At 43.6% G+C, this 16,923-nt stretch overlaps 1 protein-coding gene across 12 annotated transcripts in view; it reads left to right on the forward strand.

Moving 5' to 3' along the window:
- LOC111654905 (rho guanine nucleotide exchange factor 28-like) overlaps positions 1–16,923 on the forward strand; it is a 39,086-nt gene that overhangs the window by 21,048 nt on the left and 1,115 nt on the right. For 6 of the 12 annotated variants that reach the window (XM_087173936.1, XM_087173938.1, XM_087173937.1 and 3 more), the window contains 29 exons: positions 720–841; positions 999–1,384; positions 2,196–2,370; positions 2,995–3,106; positions 3,336–3,416; positions 4,350–4,392; positions 5,397–5,486; positions 6,093–6,216; positions 6,996–7,140; positions 7,410–7,465; positions 8,755–8,812; positions 9,460–9,598; positions 9,831–9,961; positions 10,051–10,191; positions 10,518–10,768; positions 10,903–11,028; positions 11,130–11,247; positions 11,872–12,126; positions 12,213–12,289; positions 12,381–12,559; positions 12,655–12,752; positions 12,927–13,118; positions 14,012–14,143; positions 14,316–14,449; positions 14,537–14,584; positions 14,894–14,998; positions 15,125–15,289; positions 16,110–16,361; positions 16,488–16,866. In XM_087173936.1, coding sequence (XP_087030062.1) covers positions 720–841; positions 999–1,384; positions 2,196–2,370; positions 2,995–3,106; positions 3,336–3,416; positions 4,350–4,392; positions 5,397–5,486; positions 6,093–6,216; positions 6,996–7,140; positions 7,410–7,465; positions 8,755–8,812; positions 9,460–9,598; positions 9,831–9,961; positions 10,051–10,191; positions 10,518–10,768; positions 10,903–11,028; positions 11,130–11,247; positions 11,872–12,126; positions 12,213–12,289; positions 12,381–12,559; positions 12,655–12,752; positions 12,927–13,118; positions 14,012–14,143; positions 14,316–14,449; positions 14,537–14,584; positions 14,894–14,998; positions 15,125–15,289; positions 16,110–16,361; positions 16,488–16,866 — 4,314 coding nt within the window. The remainder of the gene's footprint in view (positions 1–719; positions 842–998; positions 1,385–2,195; positions 2,371–2,994; positions 3,107–3,335; positions 3,417–4,349; positions 4,393–5,396; positions 5,487–6,092; positions 6,217–6,995; positions 7,141–7,409; positions 7,466–8,754; positions 8,813–9,459; positions 9,599–9,830; positions 9,962–10,050; positions 10,192–10,517; positions 10,769–10,902; positions 11,029–11,129; positions 11,248–11,871; positions 12,127–12,212; positions 12,290–12,380; positions 12,560–12,654; positions 12,753–12,926; positions 13,119–14,011; positions 14,144–14,315; positions 14,450–14,536; positions 14,585–14,893; positions 14,999–15,124; positions 15,290–16,109; positions 16,362–16,487; positions 16,867–16,923) is intronic. The other 6 variants (XM_087173942.1, XM_087173945.1, XM_087173940.1 and 3 more) reach the window with 5 other exon arrangements.

Here is a 16,923-nt window from a genome sequence, read left to right on the forward strand (position 1 = left end):
TTTGTTTCACTCTTTACTTTGTTAAGTTTCTCTACTTTGTGCAAATAAGCTGAAACAATACTTTACTGTGCTGCACGAGTGTCTCATCAAAGGGTCGTTGTAGTGAGCGCTCTGGTTATTAACGTTCGGCTTGAAATACTTTCTAAGAAATTGTGTTGTGGAGAAACTGTGTTTTATACAGAGCAATATCCCAGAGGGAGCCGTGTGTGTTTTGAGGGCAGGAGTGTTTTCTCCTGTTTAACAGCAAAACCAGGCGACTGCTCACAGTGACTCCACTGTGTTGGAAGGGTTCCTGTCAATGCTACTGTGTGCTCACCGGGAGTTATTTCCACTCACCCGCTATATTGGAGGCAGGGTGGGGAAAAAACATGCCTACAGATGCCCACTCACGACTCCATGCACGCCCATTCGCGTGTGTGTGCAAAGAGCCATTCAGACAGACACACACACAAACACAAACACACACACACACACACACACACACACACACACACACACACACACACACACACACACACACTCATACAGAGACTCTTGGTCCAGAACAATGATATGCAACTGCCCAGGATGTCTATGTCACTTCCTGTGTTTGTGAGGAGTTATTGGGAGTTGCTGTGGAAACCAAATGTAATATTGAAAAATCCCCTCTCACTCACACTCTCTCTCTCTCTCTCTCCCTCTCTCTCTCTCTCTCTCTGTGGCTCCCTCATTCTCTGCAGAGAAAAGCCAGTCTATAAGGGAGAGCCAAGCCTCATCCCCAACTCTGGCTGCAGCTGCCAGACTGTCAGCGATGATACACGGCAAAGACAGAGTGTACGCCAACGCCATGCTGGTGGACCAGGTGAGTGGGGCTGAGATCAGTGTTTTCTTTCTTTGGTGTTTAAGTAAAAAGTCAAAAATAGCTCATGCGACGTAAAAGGTTCCATGACAGGAGCAACAAATCAGTCTGGGGAATGGCTGCTTCTCACTGCCTTCAATTTCTCACTTTTCTGTTCCAGGTGGATGATGCTGACATTAGATACCGCTCGCCAGGAGAGGAGGAGGTGAGCCCTGCTGCACCCCATGTTGGCAGCCAGTGCTGGGACTCTTTCTCCACGACTCCCCCTGACTCAGGGAACCGCTCCCAGAATCGGCACCCATCCTCACCCCATGCTGGGGAGAGGGTAATCCAGGGCCCCAGGCTGGAGAATCACGGGGAGCCATCCCCTCGCACATCTCCCCCCTCTCCCTTTGCTACTTCTCCGTCTTTTCCTTCCTCCCCCCTGGCTTCCGCCTTCCGTTTGTTCGAAGGAGCGCAGAGGCGTCAGGCACAGTCGTGCCTGCCAGCTTCTCCTGCTTTGAATCGCAGAGGATGCAGCTTGACGGAAGCAAGCCGGGGCCTGAGGTAGGACATTATTGCTGTTGATTTTTGAATTAAAAATAAAAAGACTCAAAGTATCAACTATTATATTTAGTTAAAAAAAACATTTAATGTAACTGCCTCACAACTGCTTGAGTTAAAGTGAGCATTATAGCCAACTTGATTCAGTGAGAATCAGTGCCGCAGAATTTTAAACTCCTGCACAATTTTAAACTCCTGCACAATTTTAAACTCCTGCACAATTTAGAAACTTGCAGTGTGAGCTTGTTGGTAAAAAATGATAAACATTCCTATGACTAACCCAACCACGGATCATCTGTTTGGAATTTCAGCAAAAGCATTTTTCGACGTGTAGTGCATTGATTGTAGTCAGTGAAGGTGCGGAAAGTGACAGGAAGCCTGGACACAATTGAGCTGTTTGTGTGTTGGAGTTGCAGAACATTCCTTCCAGTTTCCTCAGTGCTGCAGAACCTTCTGTAATGAGACAGAGGCTGGCGAAAGGCTACATGGTTTAAAGCCTGATTATAGCCTGGATTCAGCTTTGATGACTGCCACTGATGATTTTTAAGGTCCTGGAGATTATCTGCCCTCAGAATGGTGAAGGTCATCATGGAGACAGGGTCAGCAGATTATATTGTAGTTAACAAGAGTTTAGGATGTAAAACTGTTGCCTCCCCGACTGAGTCATGGACCAATCGGAGGCATCAGACTTGGTTTCAGCTGATTAATGACAGAAATGGAATTTACAGTTTTGTGTGTGTGTGTGTGTGTGTGTGTGTGTGTGTGTGTGTGTGTGTGTGTGTGTGTGGTTGCCTCCGTGTTTATGTGTAAATAGTCCTAGTCTTGAGTGTGACAGCGGGGAAGAGGACATACTGGGACATTCCTACCCCTGCTCGTCTTCAAAGCAGCAGTCCATCCTGCGGTCCAGCCTTGGAGAGGAGCGGGACTCTTTCAACACGTCGCCAGACTTTAACCGCACACACTCCAGCAGCTCGCAGAAGTCCACAAAGGTACACCCTCAATTTTCTCCATCCATGTAAAATCGCATGTGGCCTGAGACAGACTGCCTGTAGAGTCCGGCTGTCCCACATCTTTATTCCAAACAACAAAATAAAACTTTATGAATATATTGCCCTCTAGACAGAGATGGAAATTATTATTCTGACTGATTTCCTACGACTGTAAACTCATGAAATTGTGTCACATAGTACGACAGTTTGACTTTGAACTTTTGTCAACAGATCAGATAAGTAGGTCACCTGTGTCCTAGAGTCTGTTTCCATTGTAGCATGATGTGCTGAACGGAGCTGATGTATCACACCTCCCATTCATGCATTTTGATTTAATTTATTATCATCAAAAACATTTTGGCAGCAGAGTTTATTGTAAATATGCATTTCAGACACAATAAAACACTGAAAACCCAGTGAACAGGGAGGATTATAGACTAACATCAGTTGAGGAGTTCAGACTGTCAGCAGCTCAATAATGTGAACAAAAAAGTCAGACATATTGATCCGTCAGCTCCGCAAAATCCTGCTGTCCTCCGAGTTTCCTGTTCACAGGACTGAACCTGTGAACCTCTGCTCACAGCTCGGACTGATCTGTTCCTTCTGACTTGTTCCCTCACCCAGAATCCAGAGGAGGCCGAGGTTCGTCTACGCTCCTACTCCTACTCCTCCCCCAAAGCGAAGCCGACACGGCCGCTGCTAAACCGAGACGCAACCATCACTGACCTGGCAGAAGGTGAGTGAACTTTGACCCCTTTGCCCTGTGACCTTTCTGTTCCCAGGAGCCAGCTGAATGGACACATGTTCCACATGTCTAACGGGGGGGGGGAGAGACCAGACAGGTGTCATAAATCAACTGAACCTCTATAAAGTATATGTCTGTTTACGGTCAGCTTTGATATAATCGCACTACTCATGTGTATGAGTGAGTGTGCGGCATTAAGGCCATGCTTTATCCTGTGTAGATGGTGCATTCAGCAGCAGCGGCCGTTCTCTACTTCAAGCTTTATCTCTCTCTAAATCCCTCTCGCGTCTCAACCAAGTTAGTAAGTACAAGTACACTGCCGGTTGGTTGGTGAATGCATTTCACTGTCTCTTCTTGCTCATTCTGGTGAACCATGGGACAAACCGATGTAATTACCAAGAGTTGCACAATTAAAAGGCATGTTTGGTATATTTAAACTTCTCAGGACTCACTGTAATTTAAAAGTATATTTATACAAGTTGGAAGTGAAACAGCTGAATTAGTCTTGATGTAGTGAGAAATCAAATCATTCTGAAGTAAAAGGATTCGCAGAGATATATAATGATCAAACAATTTTGCAAAACAATGATGTTTCTCATCAAATTGTCCAGCCCTGTATCTGTGGTAAGATTTAGCTCTTGGTGGTGACTGTGGCCCTCATAATGTGCAATGCATAAACCACTGTCTCAGTAAATAACTTTCAGTATTATTTTGAATTGCTGGATGATCAGAAGCAGACTTTCTCCAAAGCTCAATGCCAAGACTTTTTTCTTCGTAATAAAACAATAGTCATCCAAAATACTCTTTAATGACTGACAAGTAGAGGTTTGAATCTTTAAGATTTGGATATCCTGAGGCTTTGGAAAAATGTCTTCTTTATATAACTCTTATAGATCATCTGAAGGCGGATTTGTTTCTACCCTGAAGGATCTTTTTGCTTCTGTTTGGGTACCAGATTTTGTTTCCCTCTTGGTTTTTATTTTTTCCATCTTTACTGTCATCTGGTTTTTCAAGGCAAAACTTGTTTGCTGTGTTTGTTCTTTCTCTGTAGGGGTTTGCTGGATCCAGGCTGGTTCAGGGATGCCTGTATTTGCTTCTAAGTTGATTCTGATTTAGGATGATGGTTTTTAACCCTCTCGGCTGATTAACCTAGAATCTGTAATCATGTCTTCAGCTCTATTTACATGTGTTTCTGACTTACTTATTTTCCTAATTTTGTTCCTCTACATTACAGAGCAGAGAGCGTTCAGCCTGACAGAGACGCCCAGAGAAAAGAGGTAAAACCAGCTTGTCATTTTGGGAGCTCAGGCAAGACCCAGTCAACTCTGCAGGGTCCTGCTCAGATGTTCCTCCCTTTTTAGGCATCAGTGTTGACCAGTGGTTAGACATTGGCTCAGATGAGCCTGCATGTGTGTATGTGTGCATTTGTGTGTGTATGTGTATCTCCAGTGTTAAACCTGTGGTTGGGGTCTGAGTGTGCAGGATATGACATACTTCCTGTTGCAAGGCCGGGGCCAGAATACGCTCTGATTGCAACCTCAAAATAACCCTGAGTAAACAGCAAAACTCAGGGCTTTCCTGGACATCAAACCTCGCAAACATCTAGCTCTTTTCTGGACCACATCAATGATACTGCATTTGTTGTGTGTACATGTTCTAGTATGTGTTTTCAATATACGTTTTAACAGATGTACTGACTTAACATCTGCTTTATAATCCTACCATGTAACAAATTTTGCTTGTTTTCTTTGTATTCACAATTGCCACAATCCATGTTCATTTTACAGTTTATTTAATCTCACTGCCTCATAAATTTATCATGCACTAATGCATTTGTTTGCTAACAACCATGCATTGCTAACAGTGGAAACATTTTAGACAATCATGTTAGACAATTAGATTATCATATTAGATCATTGGATTATTGCATTTGAATAGATCATATTAATGTTACAATATTCACGACACCAGACTGATCGGACTCACCGACCATTTTTGTCCCTCACAATATCCCAGTTAATCCAATCTTAATAAAATGTTGATGTTGCCCCTGTCTTAAGCATTTGCTAATGTTTTATATGGTTTACTAAAACACTATGTTGCACAAACAGCCATGTGACTGTCACAATGTAAAACCTGTTGTCATCTTAACTTTTCCTAACAGGCCCAGAATTGTAGACTCTAATTTTAGATGCTATACATATTGTCAACTTTTTTTGGGGGGTCTCCTGATAAGCTGGAAAAACAACAACCTGGTCTGAGGTGTGTTATATCCATGCAGGGTTTTGGGTTTCCGTAAGCGGGCCCAGTCAGCAGAGGAAGAGAGCAGCGCATCAGTCCAACACCTCACCCTCACAGAGTTCCTCAAAGAGTATGTTTTCACCAAAACAACCTCACAGCCATGCATGTGTGGCTGAACTCATTCTAACCCCGTCATAACCATTCTCCAACTCATCCATTAACCATGTGGATTCTTTGCAGCTGTATTTGGTCATTTAAGAACCTTCAGAAATGAGTTGTATTAACACTTTTAATTTCATGTCACAGTTTAGGTTTGGTGTGATGTTGCATGTCTTTCTCTTGTTTCTTTACGTTTTGCCGTTGTTGCCTTTCACCTAGAATGCCTAATGTGACTAGCATAAGTTTTTATAAATAGCTGACACATTATTAATTGCATCTTGCCAAGGTCATACTATAAATAGTATCTACTACAATCCTTAGTGACTTCCAAGCATGCCAAGCATGTTGTTAAGAGTAATAATCTGTAGACCAGGGGTCCTGGAAGACTGTCTGGACATTCTTTCATTCCAGCATGACACCAGTGTACCTGATTATTCAACTCTTCATAGTCTATTAAAAGTAATGACTAGTTTTATAAAGCGTGTGCATGTTGGGTTTGAGTGTTACCGTCTTCCATAGGCCAAAATGATGTGAGAAGTCGTGATGACTGCTGACTGAGATGTTTATACTGAAACAGGATCGAGGATGAGGAGTGGGATAAATACATAATCCCATCTAAGGTCGAGTCAGAGAAGTACAAAGTCAGCCGGACATTCAGCTTCCTCAAGAGCAGGATGTCCAGCACTCGCAACAAGACCAAGGTGAGGCAACAGAGTGAGAAATGTGATTCCTGCTGCCTAAGATTTCACCTACATGTGTTCAAAACATGATTGAAAAATCCCTATAGTTGAACTTTAAAAAAAAAAAAAAAGAAAAGAAAAGAAAAAAAGTCAGAGCTGAACGGACTTCCAAAGTGCACAGTAAAAGGTTTACCACCTCTCAGACGAGCCAGGTCAGAATTCCTGTGCTGGAGAGCCATTGTATGTTCACTGTGCCTTTATTTGGCAAGGAGAAAATTCTCTCTCCTCAGGTCTTAGCAACGGGACACAGAGAAAATATCCTCTTACATAATACATAGACCCCCACCACACAGCGTGAGGAACCAAAACACATTCCATAGTATACTCTCAATCTTCTAAACACGTGTGTATATGTCCAAGAGCATGTTTCCATGTACTCACAGACACGCGATGCACATGAACAGTCAAAAAACAAACATGCACTCGTAGACTTCCTTGTTAAGTTTGATGAGAAAATAAACACACACATACACAGAGGAATCCCCCCTAATTCCCCCTTAAGGACACCCACCACAACAGCGGCCGTCCCCGCGGACCTTAACAAAGTAAACAGAAGAGCTCGCTCAGAGGCCCCTTTATCTCAACTAACTCCACTTTAACAGGTGTGTTTCAGCAAGAAGATAACCACCGTATGCCTCTTTCTGCCTGCTGCTCGGAGTCATGCTTTCTTCTTTGGTGCTTTAACATGATATTGTGGCATTGACTCCAGTAAATGTCAGCTGGATATTTATGACTTTCAGGTGAAGGGCAAAGAGGTAAAGGAGGGAAAGGAGAAGTCAGGAGCCACTAATGGACACCAGTTTGTTCCCGTGTCTCCATCTGGTCCGGCTCTCTGTGTGGCCTGTGATAAGTCTGTTTCTGGGAAGGAGCTGTTGCAGTGCTCCAGTAAGTATTATGCTGTCAGTACTGTTGTTGTTTTATGTGCTGTGGTGGCTGAACTGTTTAGGGTTTGTGTAAATCTCCTTGCACGTGCTACCTTGATGTTACGATCAGTAGAGGACGTGAAGTCAGTTTTCTTCCTCCCACAAATTCAACACCAGTGCAGAGGAGCAGAGCAGTTGGACAGCCATCTGGACATTGAATCCAGAGATGTGGTAATTGTGTTTATTATCACTTAACTGATGAAATTAACTGGGATTTGCCTTTGCCTGCAGACTGTTTCCTGAATGTCCATAAGAACTGTCGAGAGTCTGTTGCAGCCTGTGGAAAGGTAACCACCGACATCACCCACTTCATTTGATCCCAAAACCAGCAAGCAAGAATGATGAATGATTTCAAACAATAGTTTAAAGGAAATATTCAGCCTAAAGGACTTTATAAACATTAAATAACCGCTGTTGGTGATGGACAATGCATGTCTGGGACCACTTTGTGTTTGATGATGTGTTTTTATTTTTGATAAAGACGCAGTTACAAACAATGTGGTGTCATTTCAAAATGTGTGCAAAAGTCATACTTGGGTTTTCTTTTTAAATGATGATTCATGAGTGACACAATGTCTCATGGATAAAAGTGTTTTTCCAAAGGGAAACTCCACCAATTTAACACATATAGGTCAAGTTTACTTACTCATAGTTGTGAAAACTACTCCCTCTGAAAACTGGTGTTTGGTGTCTAATGTGGGTCTGGACGAGATTTGTCAAGTCTGAGAAAATAACTCTGACATCATCTCGGCAATCCCATGTTGAGCTTGGAGGCTTCAAGTTTGTAACAAAAATATGCTTCAGGTGGCGTTACAGGAAATGCAGCATCTAGCATGATTGGAGTTTGACCTCTACCAGGGACTTTTAAATAAAGATTTAATCTTCCAAATCCGTGAAAGTACAATACTTACAAGTACAATCACTGGAGGATACCCTTTACTGCCCTTATGTTTACATTCAGTGATTCTCCCTTCCTCATAATAATAATATTTGCTAAACCAATTCTTTAAATATTTTAAATCATGCATTGTTTACGCCCATGTTTATTAGCCTAGTCTTCTTTTTCACTTCCTTTCTTTCTTTCTTTCTGCTCGTCTTAGTGCATTTGTGATGGCAACTGTTGATTAGAGGAATATCATCAAACCACCGCCCACACTTGCCTATTTACACATGTCCTTGTAACACTTGTAGAAATTGCTCCATAGCGCTACTAGTGGTCAAAAACTCTGCAGGTCCTGTCACTATCATGTTATTACTATGCTGCAGCCATTACTATTGTGACTTTTTGGGAATTGTTAGAAATCTGTAGCTGTCTACTGACTGTGTCAAATCCAGCTTGTGTTTCTTGTCACACTCTACTTTGCTGTTTCATATATATATATATGTATATGTATATATGTATATGAATATCATTTAGTAAAGTACAGGCAGCCTGAGAGGAGGTGGGTACAGCAGGATGACAAACAAATTCCAACACTTAGTGGCAAAGGAACTCCTGCAATGTGTTGGGGGGGGGATTTTAACACAAACTGTGATTCATATCTGTTGATGTTAATATGATTATGTCTTTCCCCAGAAGCTGCAGGAGAGGAGCGCATTGCTAATGAAAAGCAAGACCTTGTCTCTCCCACAGAGTGAGTCAGAAATTACAATGTGACCCCCCCCCCACACACACACACACACACACACACACACCCACACCACCACCACCTCCACCACCCTCCCCTCTCCCACAGTGTCCTCCCTTGGTCTTTGATTCATTTGGTTTCCACCTGTCCTCCCTTGTTTCTCTTGTAGTGTATTAAGTGAGCTATTTCTCCCCACTCTCCCCCTCTTCCTTGTTCTCTTCCTGGTAAAACAAAGTTACATTTTAATCTATCTCAGTGGGGGATCTGGCCTGGGTTGTGTCCACGTGTGTTTTTGTGCATGAGTATGAAGTGTTTCTCTCTCACTGACAGGATCATTTTATTTCTTAATGTGAAATCTGTGTCTTCACTCATTGATGTCTGACAACAGTGTGAAGGTCAAACACAATCAGCTTCAATTACTACAACATATTGTCACAACTGTGGGCTGGATGCCCAGTTACACAGTGACAGATATCAACTGCAGACCTCCTCACAGCTCCATAATCCAGTTACTGTTGCATTCAGTGACTACACAGATATAAACAAAATGTCTGAATACTGAACAGAGTTTTGAAGTATTTATTTGTAGAGTGATGAAAAGCCTCCACGGTGTGACTGATCCTTGTTCCTGTTGCTCCCGATCTCCTCTTTAGACTCTGTGAAAGACAACTCTCCAGCCTCCATTTTTTCTCCTTCCTCCTCCTCCTCCTCTTCACTGCCATCGATGACCAGAGAGAAGAGAGAAACAGCCGTCCCTCTCACCAAAAGCCTCTCCATCTCTATAGACAGCAGGTAGGACGGCAGTGCCCTCATTATGGTTTCACCAATAGATCGAAGCAATACTTGGATTTGTTAAATCTGGAATATGACCACTGCGACAAAAGAGTCTGTTTTCAATCTGACTGCAAATGCTGGAATCAATTAAAAGAATAAATAACAACGACATGCACCGACATGCCAACACTCTCTTTGTCTTTGTCAAAATGTTTCATGTTCAGTTCCAACTTGATTTGTTTCTCTGCAGACGGCTGAGTGACTCAGCGGGAGTGGACGGAGAATGCAGCGCGACAGCTTGTGCTAGCAGCTTATTGTCTGATGAGGGAACACCGGTCACAATGACTCCCCCAACCACTGAGCCGCCAATCATTACACAGGGTGAGGAAGACAGACTTACCGGATTTCAGTTTCTTAGCGGGGACAGTGATTCAGAATTAAGACATTGTTCATTATTTTTGTTCTCACAGATGCTGTTGATGCTCCTCTGCTGAGCGACCTGTCAGCTGACCTGCTCGGCCTCGACGCAGAGTCATGGAGTCTGGCAGTCAGTCCGGAGTTCTGCAGGCAACACGACAGGCACACCGTTAAACGACAGGATGTTATTTATGGTGAGAAGATTCTTTCTTTCTTCCGTCCAAAAACTTGTGTTACTAGCATTTAGCTTTGTGTTATTTTATGAGCATTGTAAAGCAGATCTTATTGATTCAATTGAACATCAGTGGGTTGAAGCAAAGAATGACACATTTCTGTAATCAAGCTAATTGATTGGAAAACCTGACAGGATACATGACGCACACTTCCTCGTTGGTGATCCATAAAAAGCTTTGCTACTCTTATTTTTTCCCACAAAATGTCCATGTAGCTGTTGAAATCTGCTTCTGGCCAATCTTACCCATTGCTTCTAAAATTCTGTTATAATCACCTTCCCCCACAGAGCTGATGCAGACAGAGCTGCACCACATCCAAACCTTGACGGTTATGTCGGAGGTGTTCAGGAGAGGCATGCTGGAGGAGCTGCAGCTGGACTGGGACTGTGTGGCCCGGATCTTCCCGTGCTTGGATCCCTTGCTGCTCTTCCACAGGAACCTCTTCGGAGCGCTGCAGGAACGCCGACAGGCCGCAACCCAACCTGAGAACCCCCGAAATTATCTCATCCTTCAGATTGGAGACATACTGCTTCAGCAGGTTGGTGAAGATTCATTCATGCATATAAAGACACAGATACAAGTCTACACTCACTGTCTGATACTCTCTCTCTCTCTCTCTCTCTCTCTCTCTCTCTCTCTCTCTCTCTCTCTCTCTCTCTCTCTCTCTCTCAGTTCTCAGATGAAAACGCTGAGAAGATGAAGCAGGTGTACGGCGAGTTCTGCAGTCACCACACCGAGGCTGTCAATGTCTTCAAAGACCTGCAGCAACAGAATAAGAAACTCCAAAACTTTGTCAGAGTAAGACCCCTGACCTCTTGTGCTTTTAAAAAATGAGGGTTTTACAGTAAAATGATTGAACAGGTGACGTTCATATTTTGAGTTTTTATCTCTGTTCACAGCAACAGAGCAATAACTCTCTGGTCAGGCGGAGAGAGGTTCCTGAATTCATCCTGCTGGTCACTCAGCGTATCACCAAGTATCCAGTGCTGCTGGAGAGGATATTACAGTACACTCAGGGTAAGTCAGCTCTACTGTGTCCTACACAAATCTGTTAACAGTTATGTAAGCAGAGAGCTAACATGTGTGAAACACGTCTCTTTGTGTGACTGTGCTTTGTGTGGAATATATAAACAGCCTAAATGTCTGAAGTTTTTGGCTCGACTGCAAGAGCGGGGCCAGTCCTATAATCACAAATGTCCATGACTGATTCGCTGACTGACTGAGTGATCATATTTCCACCATTGGTCAGCCGAATGCTGAGTTGGAGTTTCCCTAACGACTGTTTCTCTTTCAAAATAAAAATGGCTCTAACAGTTTCTATTAAGGGGGCGTTTATAGCCTATGGCAATATGGTACATGTAATGAATGTAGTTTGCCGTAATGGAGGCGAGTCTCAATGAATTGGAAGCACAACTCTACCTTGCTGCAGATCCTGATAAGCCCGGGAACCCAGGCAGGCTGGGTGACTGCCTGACCGCCTGTCACAAGAGGCTTAGCCAAACCCCCACACTCCACACCCAATACACAGTCCAGCTGTGTACTACGTTTACATGTAGTCTTGTTATTTTTACTTTGAATGCAGCATAATTGAAAAACTGTGTTTGTTTTTATTATCTCTGTGCTGCCTCTCTGCCCCCACAGAGGGAAGTCAAGAACACTGTGACTTATCAAGTGCCCTGGTTCAGATCCGTGACGTTGTCACCACAGTGGACCTGACTGTGAATAAGTATGAGAGGTGTCAGGAGTTGCAGGAAGTGTTGGCCCGGCTGGAGAACAAGAGCTTTGCCAAGCTCAAGAATGGCAAGGTGTTTCGCAAACAGGACCTGCACAGCAAACACAGGTATCTGCAGCATAAAGGGCTGGTCTACTGGAAGACTGCCACAGGACGTCTAAAAGGTGTGTATGACATCATCTGTGCCACTAGATTTTTTGAGTTTTGAAACAACCAATCTGCATGTATTTCTACTTTTCTACGTTTTCAGATACTTTGGCGCTCCTGCTCACAGATGTGCTAGTTTTCCTACAAGAGAAAGACCAGCGTTTCATATTTGCTGCTGTGGTAAGCCTCAACCCAGACACCTTGGCCCACTGTCCATCCATTTCCTTCAATCCGTCAACCCCATTTTTATGGGCTCTATCCACTCTTTCAGGACCAGAAGCCTCCAGTAATCCCTCTGCAGAAGCTCATAGTTCGAGAAGTAGCCAATGAGGAGAGAGGGATGTTCCTTATCTCCGCCTCCTCAGTGGGACCAGAGATGTATGAAGTTCACACCACCACCCGAGAGGAGAGGAATGCATGGATGAGACACATACGACAAGCTGTGGAGAGGTGTGTGTTTGTCCTACTTTGAATCTGTGTGCATGGCCAGTGTCTGCAAGTGTATGTGTGTTACTCATTATCTAACCCACTTGTCTACCTGGCAGTTGTCCTGAGGAAGAGGAGGAGGAAGAGCGAAGTGCTGAGACAGAGGAGGTCAGGCGAGCTGCAGAAGCAAGGGTTCAGAAGATCAACAAGTTCCAAGGTAAAAAAAATAAAAATGCACAATGAACACGCACATTTTATCTGTTATCTGTGTTCGTCAAGATGTCATTTGTTTATATTGTGGAGAGCTTGTGTAGCTATGAAACATCAAAAATCATTCTGTGATATAAACCATAAAAAACAATGTCTGAATCATAGTGCATGTTTTGTGCAGAGACACTGTTGGGTCAGGACCAGCGTATCTGCAGCAGCCTGGAGGAGAAGTTGCACTTGTATGCTGAGCTCACTGAGTTAACCCTCCGCTCACCAGAACCTGTACCACATCGCCATCTGCTGGTGCAATCAGATACAGACAGTGAGGTGCCACGGCAGGCCTCCTCACTGCTGACAGCTGCACTCAGAGAAGGTGAGAAAGCTACTGTGTGGCTATGTGGTGATGGAGTCATGCTGTGTATATCAGTTTGAGAATATATTTCGTCAGCCTAACAGCGGCTTATTATCATGATTTATGACTAAACTACCAAAAAAAAGGAATATGAATGCACCACTCTGGCAGACTGCTCAGTTAATCTTCTCACTTTCACTTTCATCTGCATCACCACACTGACTTTGAAATACAAATCTTTTGGGTGTGTGGAAATCTATGTTGATCTATATTTCCTATTGTATGATATCTATGTTTGAGAAATCAAATATAGATATCAAATATTGAATCCAACACTATAGCACTTTATACACAGGGCTGACTCCTTGCTGAAAAGGGGGCTTTACGCAATATTTTTGGGAGTTTTTACAGTTTTTACACTTTATATATCAATTTGAACAAATTATACCAGTTTCTTAAAGCCCCTAGTACATAGCTAATTAGCCATGGTACACTTACACAGGTGTTTTCACTTATTCTGGTTGATTAGACCTTGTGTTGCCATGTGCTGCGCATGCTTCGTGACATCTCCCTCACTGTCCTGTGAGTTTTTTTCCCTTTTGCTGAGCAGACAATTTAATTTGCTGGGCAGAAAAAAGCATAGCATGGCTCTCTGTTCCTGTGAATGAATACTGACTGCTTGTGACTTCCTGGGACACTTAAAGGAGTTATTTGTAAATTTTGCTATTGCTACATCGCGAGCGTAAGTATCAACAGCTGTTCACTCACCAGTCTTGCTGAGAGCTTCCTACAGTATTGTAGGAAACGACTAATAGTTGCAACTGAATCTTTGTTTTTTTGAGAGTGATATGGTGTAGATTTGTGTTGTTCACAGAATAATCACGAGTTTTGACATACATTCGCTTCTTTTGCAGCAGAGAATCTGATCAACATTCTTCAGGTTCGCGATGGCCTTTCTGTGCAAAGTCAGAACTCTCCTGTCCGAGGACCAGAGTGCTGCAGCTACAACAGTCACGGCAGCAGCATCCAGGAGTCTCCCTCTGAACGTGAGCCGCAGATATACACTGTAATTCTGAATGTCATTTTGTATGTTTGTCCTCAAGTTGACGTTGCTCTCTCACATAAAAGTTGACCTTTACTGATGTGGGTGAACCACATTGCATAATACACAAGATGTGCCGTTCACCATGGTCCTTCTCCATTTCCTTGCTCCTACAGCAGATTATCTCAGCACGCTCAGTATGAGCTCCACCTCTCTCGGATCAGACACCGAGTTGACGGGGCCGGATAGCGTGTTGTGGAGCTCTGCTGTCGATCTGAGGAGAGGAGACACCAAAGGGACACTGTTAAAGGTTCAATCACTGTAGTTCCCATCAGCAATGTTTGCTAATGTGTAAGTGTACATTACTGTTCCCCTGTATTAACACATTGTCCTGTAGGTGGCAGAGAGTGTCCAGAGCCTGACTCAGCTTCTCTACAGTCTGCAGGTGAGAAAATACACAAGTCTCACTATCTGTGGTTTGATATCCAGACTGAAAGGACAGAGTTAATTGATCAGTTGGCACAGTGTATGTAAATGTATTTTGATGAACAAAGCTTGTTGTAAAATGTTTAAATCTACCCTAATCTAACCAAAATCTAAACTTAAATAGTTTTGATATGTGGTTTGGAGGGATATGGATTCAATAAAACTGGATTTGAATTTGTAAAGATGTTGTCACATTTCCAGCCTGATATCAGCCTTAAACTTTTTATATTATGGGTAGTAATCAGTTGTTTCCTCCTTGTGTTTGCAGGCTGCTGTGACCCTCCAGGACAGCTGCTATGAAGTCCAGAAACTCCTTCTCCAGGAGGGAGAAAGACCTCAGCTCCGAACCCTGACTTCCCTACAAAACAGTCTGGTAACAGTCACAGGATATTCGTGTTGAAATAAATGTTTTTACTACATGTAGACTCATACCAGTGTATCTGTGGTTTGAGGAAGTAAGACTAGAATTTAGTTGCCTTTTCATTCTGTTTTTAACCAGGAGCAGGAGAAACAGAAGAATATTGATAAGAAGAAAGAGGAAGTAGAAAAGAAGGGTTTAGAGAGGAAGAAAGAAGAAGTGGTTGAGGTGCAGAAACTCCATGTGAAGCTGAAACAGGAGCAGCAGCGCTGGGACAAAGAGTGTCTGGTCAGAGAGAAAAAACAGGTGAGCCACAGCTGATGTTCTCACTTAAATGTTCTCTCACTTGTCTTTCCTGTCTTTCTCTGTTCTCATTCCAAGGCGGCTTGGTGCTACACAAAAAGTGTTGTGCTTAGCTTTGGGCACACTGAGGTCTCACCCATATTTTTCATCTGTGCCACTTTCTGCCACATCCCTCTCATCACATCTGAATCACAGCTCTCAAATACAATGTAAAAAGTAAAAAACACCACCAGTTGATATGCTACATCCTTGACTCAATAATACAGTTAATAGAAACAGGTCTAAATATACACTATCAGCTCATAATGTGCAGTGATACTGAAGTGTTATGTTGTGGTGAAGTGTTGTCACTTCCTTTTTCCTTCAACCTCCACAGGCAAATGGGAGTTCCCGCCTGTACATGAGGCTTACTACGTAACTCGTTTCTGAACACATATTCTGATGAAATCAAAAACGTGGCAGCAGTTCATTGTTGTCCGTCAAGGCTTTTGTCACTTGCTCTGTGTCCAACACTAAAATGTGTTGTTTTAGATACTGTAGCTGCAATATTCTCTGCTTGTTGTTTTGCCATTATTACTTGTGCCTACATTTGACTAAGTGCAAGAGAAGAAACACAAACAATAAGACAGATGGGGAAAAAAAGAACAGATGACCAAAAGCTGTCAAATGTTTTTAATACTGCAAATCTGATATCCAGTTGTGCTGAAGTTGCAAGCTTATTTTAAAGCCTTTACTCCCAGTTGTGTGTAAATCTATCATAACCACAGAGAGAGATAGATGGTGCCTGAACTTTCTGATGCGCATGTGCCTTGTGTGTTTACAGAGCACACAGGAGACTGTGCTGGAGCAACGAGAGCAGCAGTGCTTCTTGGAGGCTGAGCGTCTGCGCTGCGAGCGTGAGGAGCTGGAGGCCCAGCTGCTGGAGTATCAGCAAAATCTGGACAGACTGAGGGAGGGCCAGAGGAGTGTGGAGAGGGAGAAGGAGAGGATTGAAGCCCAGCAGAGGCTTCTCCAGAGCTGGAGACACACCCGCCAGAGCAGTCTGCCTGTTACAATACCACTGGATGGATACAAGGTATGAGAGGGGGGAGAAGGAAAGACAGGAAGGGGAAGGCAGCAAAAAAAAATAAATAAAAAACTCACTGAACACTGTTGAGCAAACCATGTCCTCTGCTCTTTTGCTGTTGTTTCATTCACCCAGGTGACCAGCCACAGCCGCTCAGGCAGTCTGGATGGCAGCTGTTCAGTGTATGAAAATGAAGCAGCTTTGCTCACTTCCCTCCAGCATAACCACCCCCACCAGCCCGCCAACAACAACCAGCACCAGTGTCTGCTCTCCACGTCGAGGAAGAACCACGACGGCCTCCTGCATGGCTCCAGCTACACCGCTAACCTCGGCCTCAGCGCCAGCCTGTACAACAGCCTCAACACCCTGCTGAGCCAGGCACACAGCAAACAGCCTCCAGGCGGTCTGACGTACCCAAACTACAGCAACAACCACAGCTGCCCTCGGCCTCTGAACGACTCTGTGCACCCATTCGGAAGCAGGGTCGCTGCACAGCCACACAGGACCAACAACAGTAAAAATATTAACTACATATGAAATCATACAAGATTGTAAGAAACCATACTGTGGT

This window comes from Seriola lalandi, unplaced genomic scaffold, assembly GCF_002814215.2.
Source record: "Seriola lalandi dorsalis isolate HSWRI2012SDOR001 ecotype SW California unplaced genomic scaffold, Sedor1 jcf7180002054294, whole genome shotgun sequence".
Lineage (NCBI taxonomy): Eukaryota > Metazoa > Chordata > Actinopteri > Carangiformes > Carangidae > Seriola > Seriola lalandi.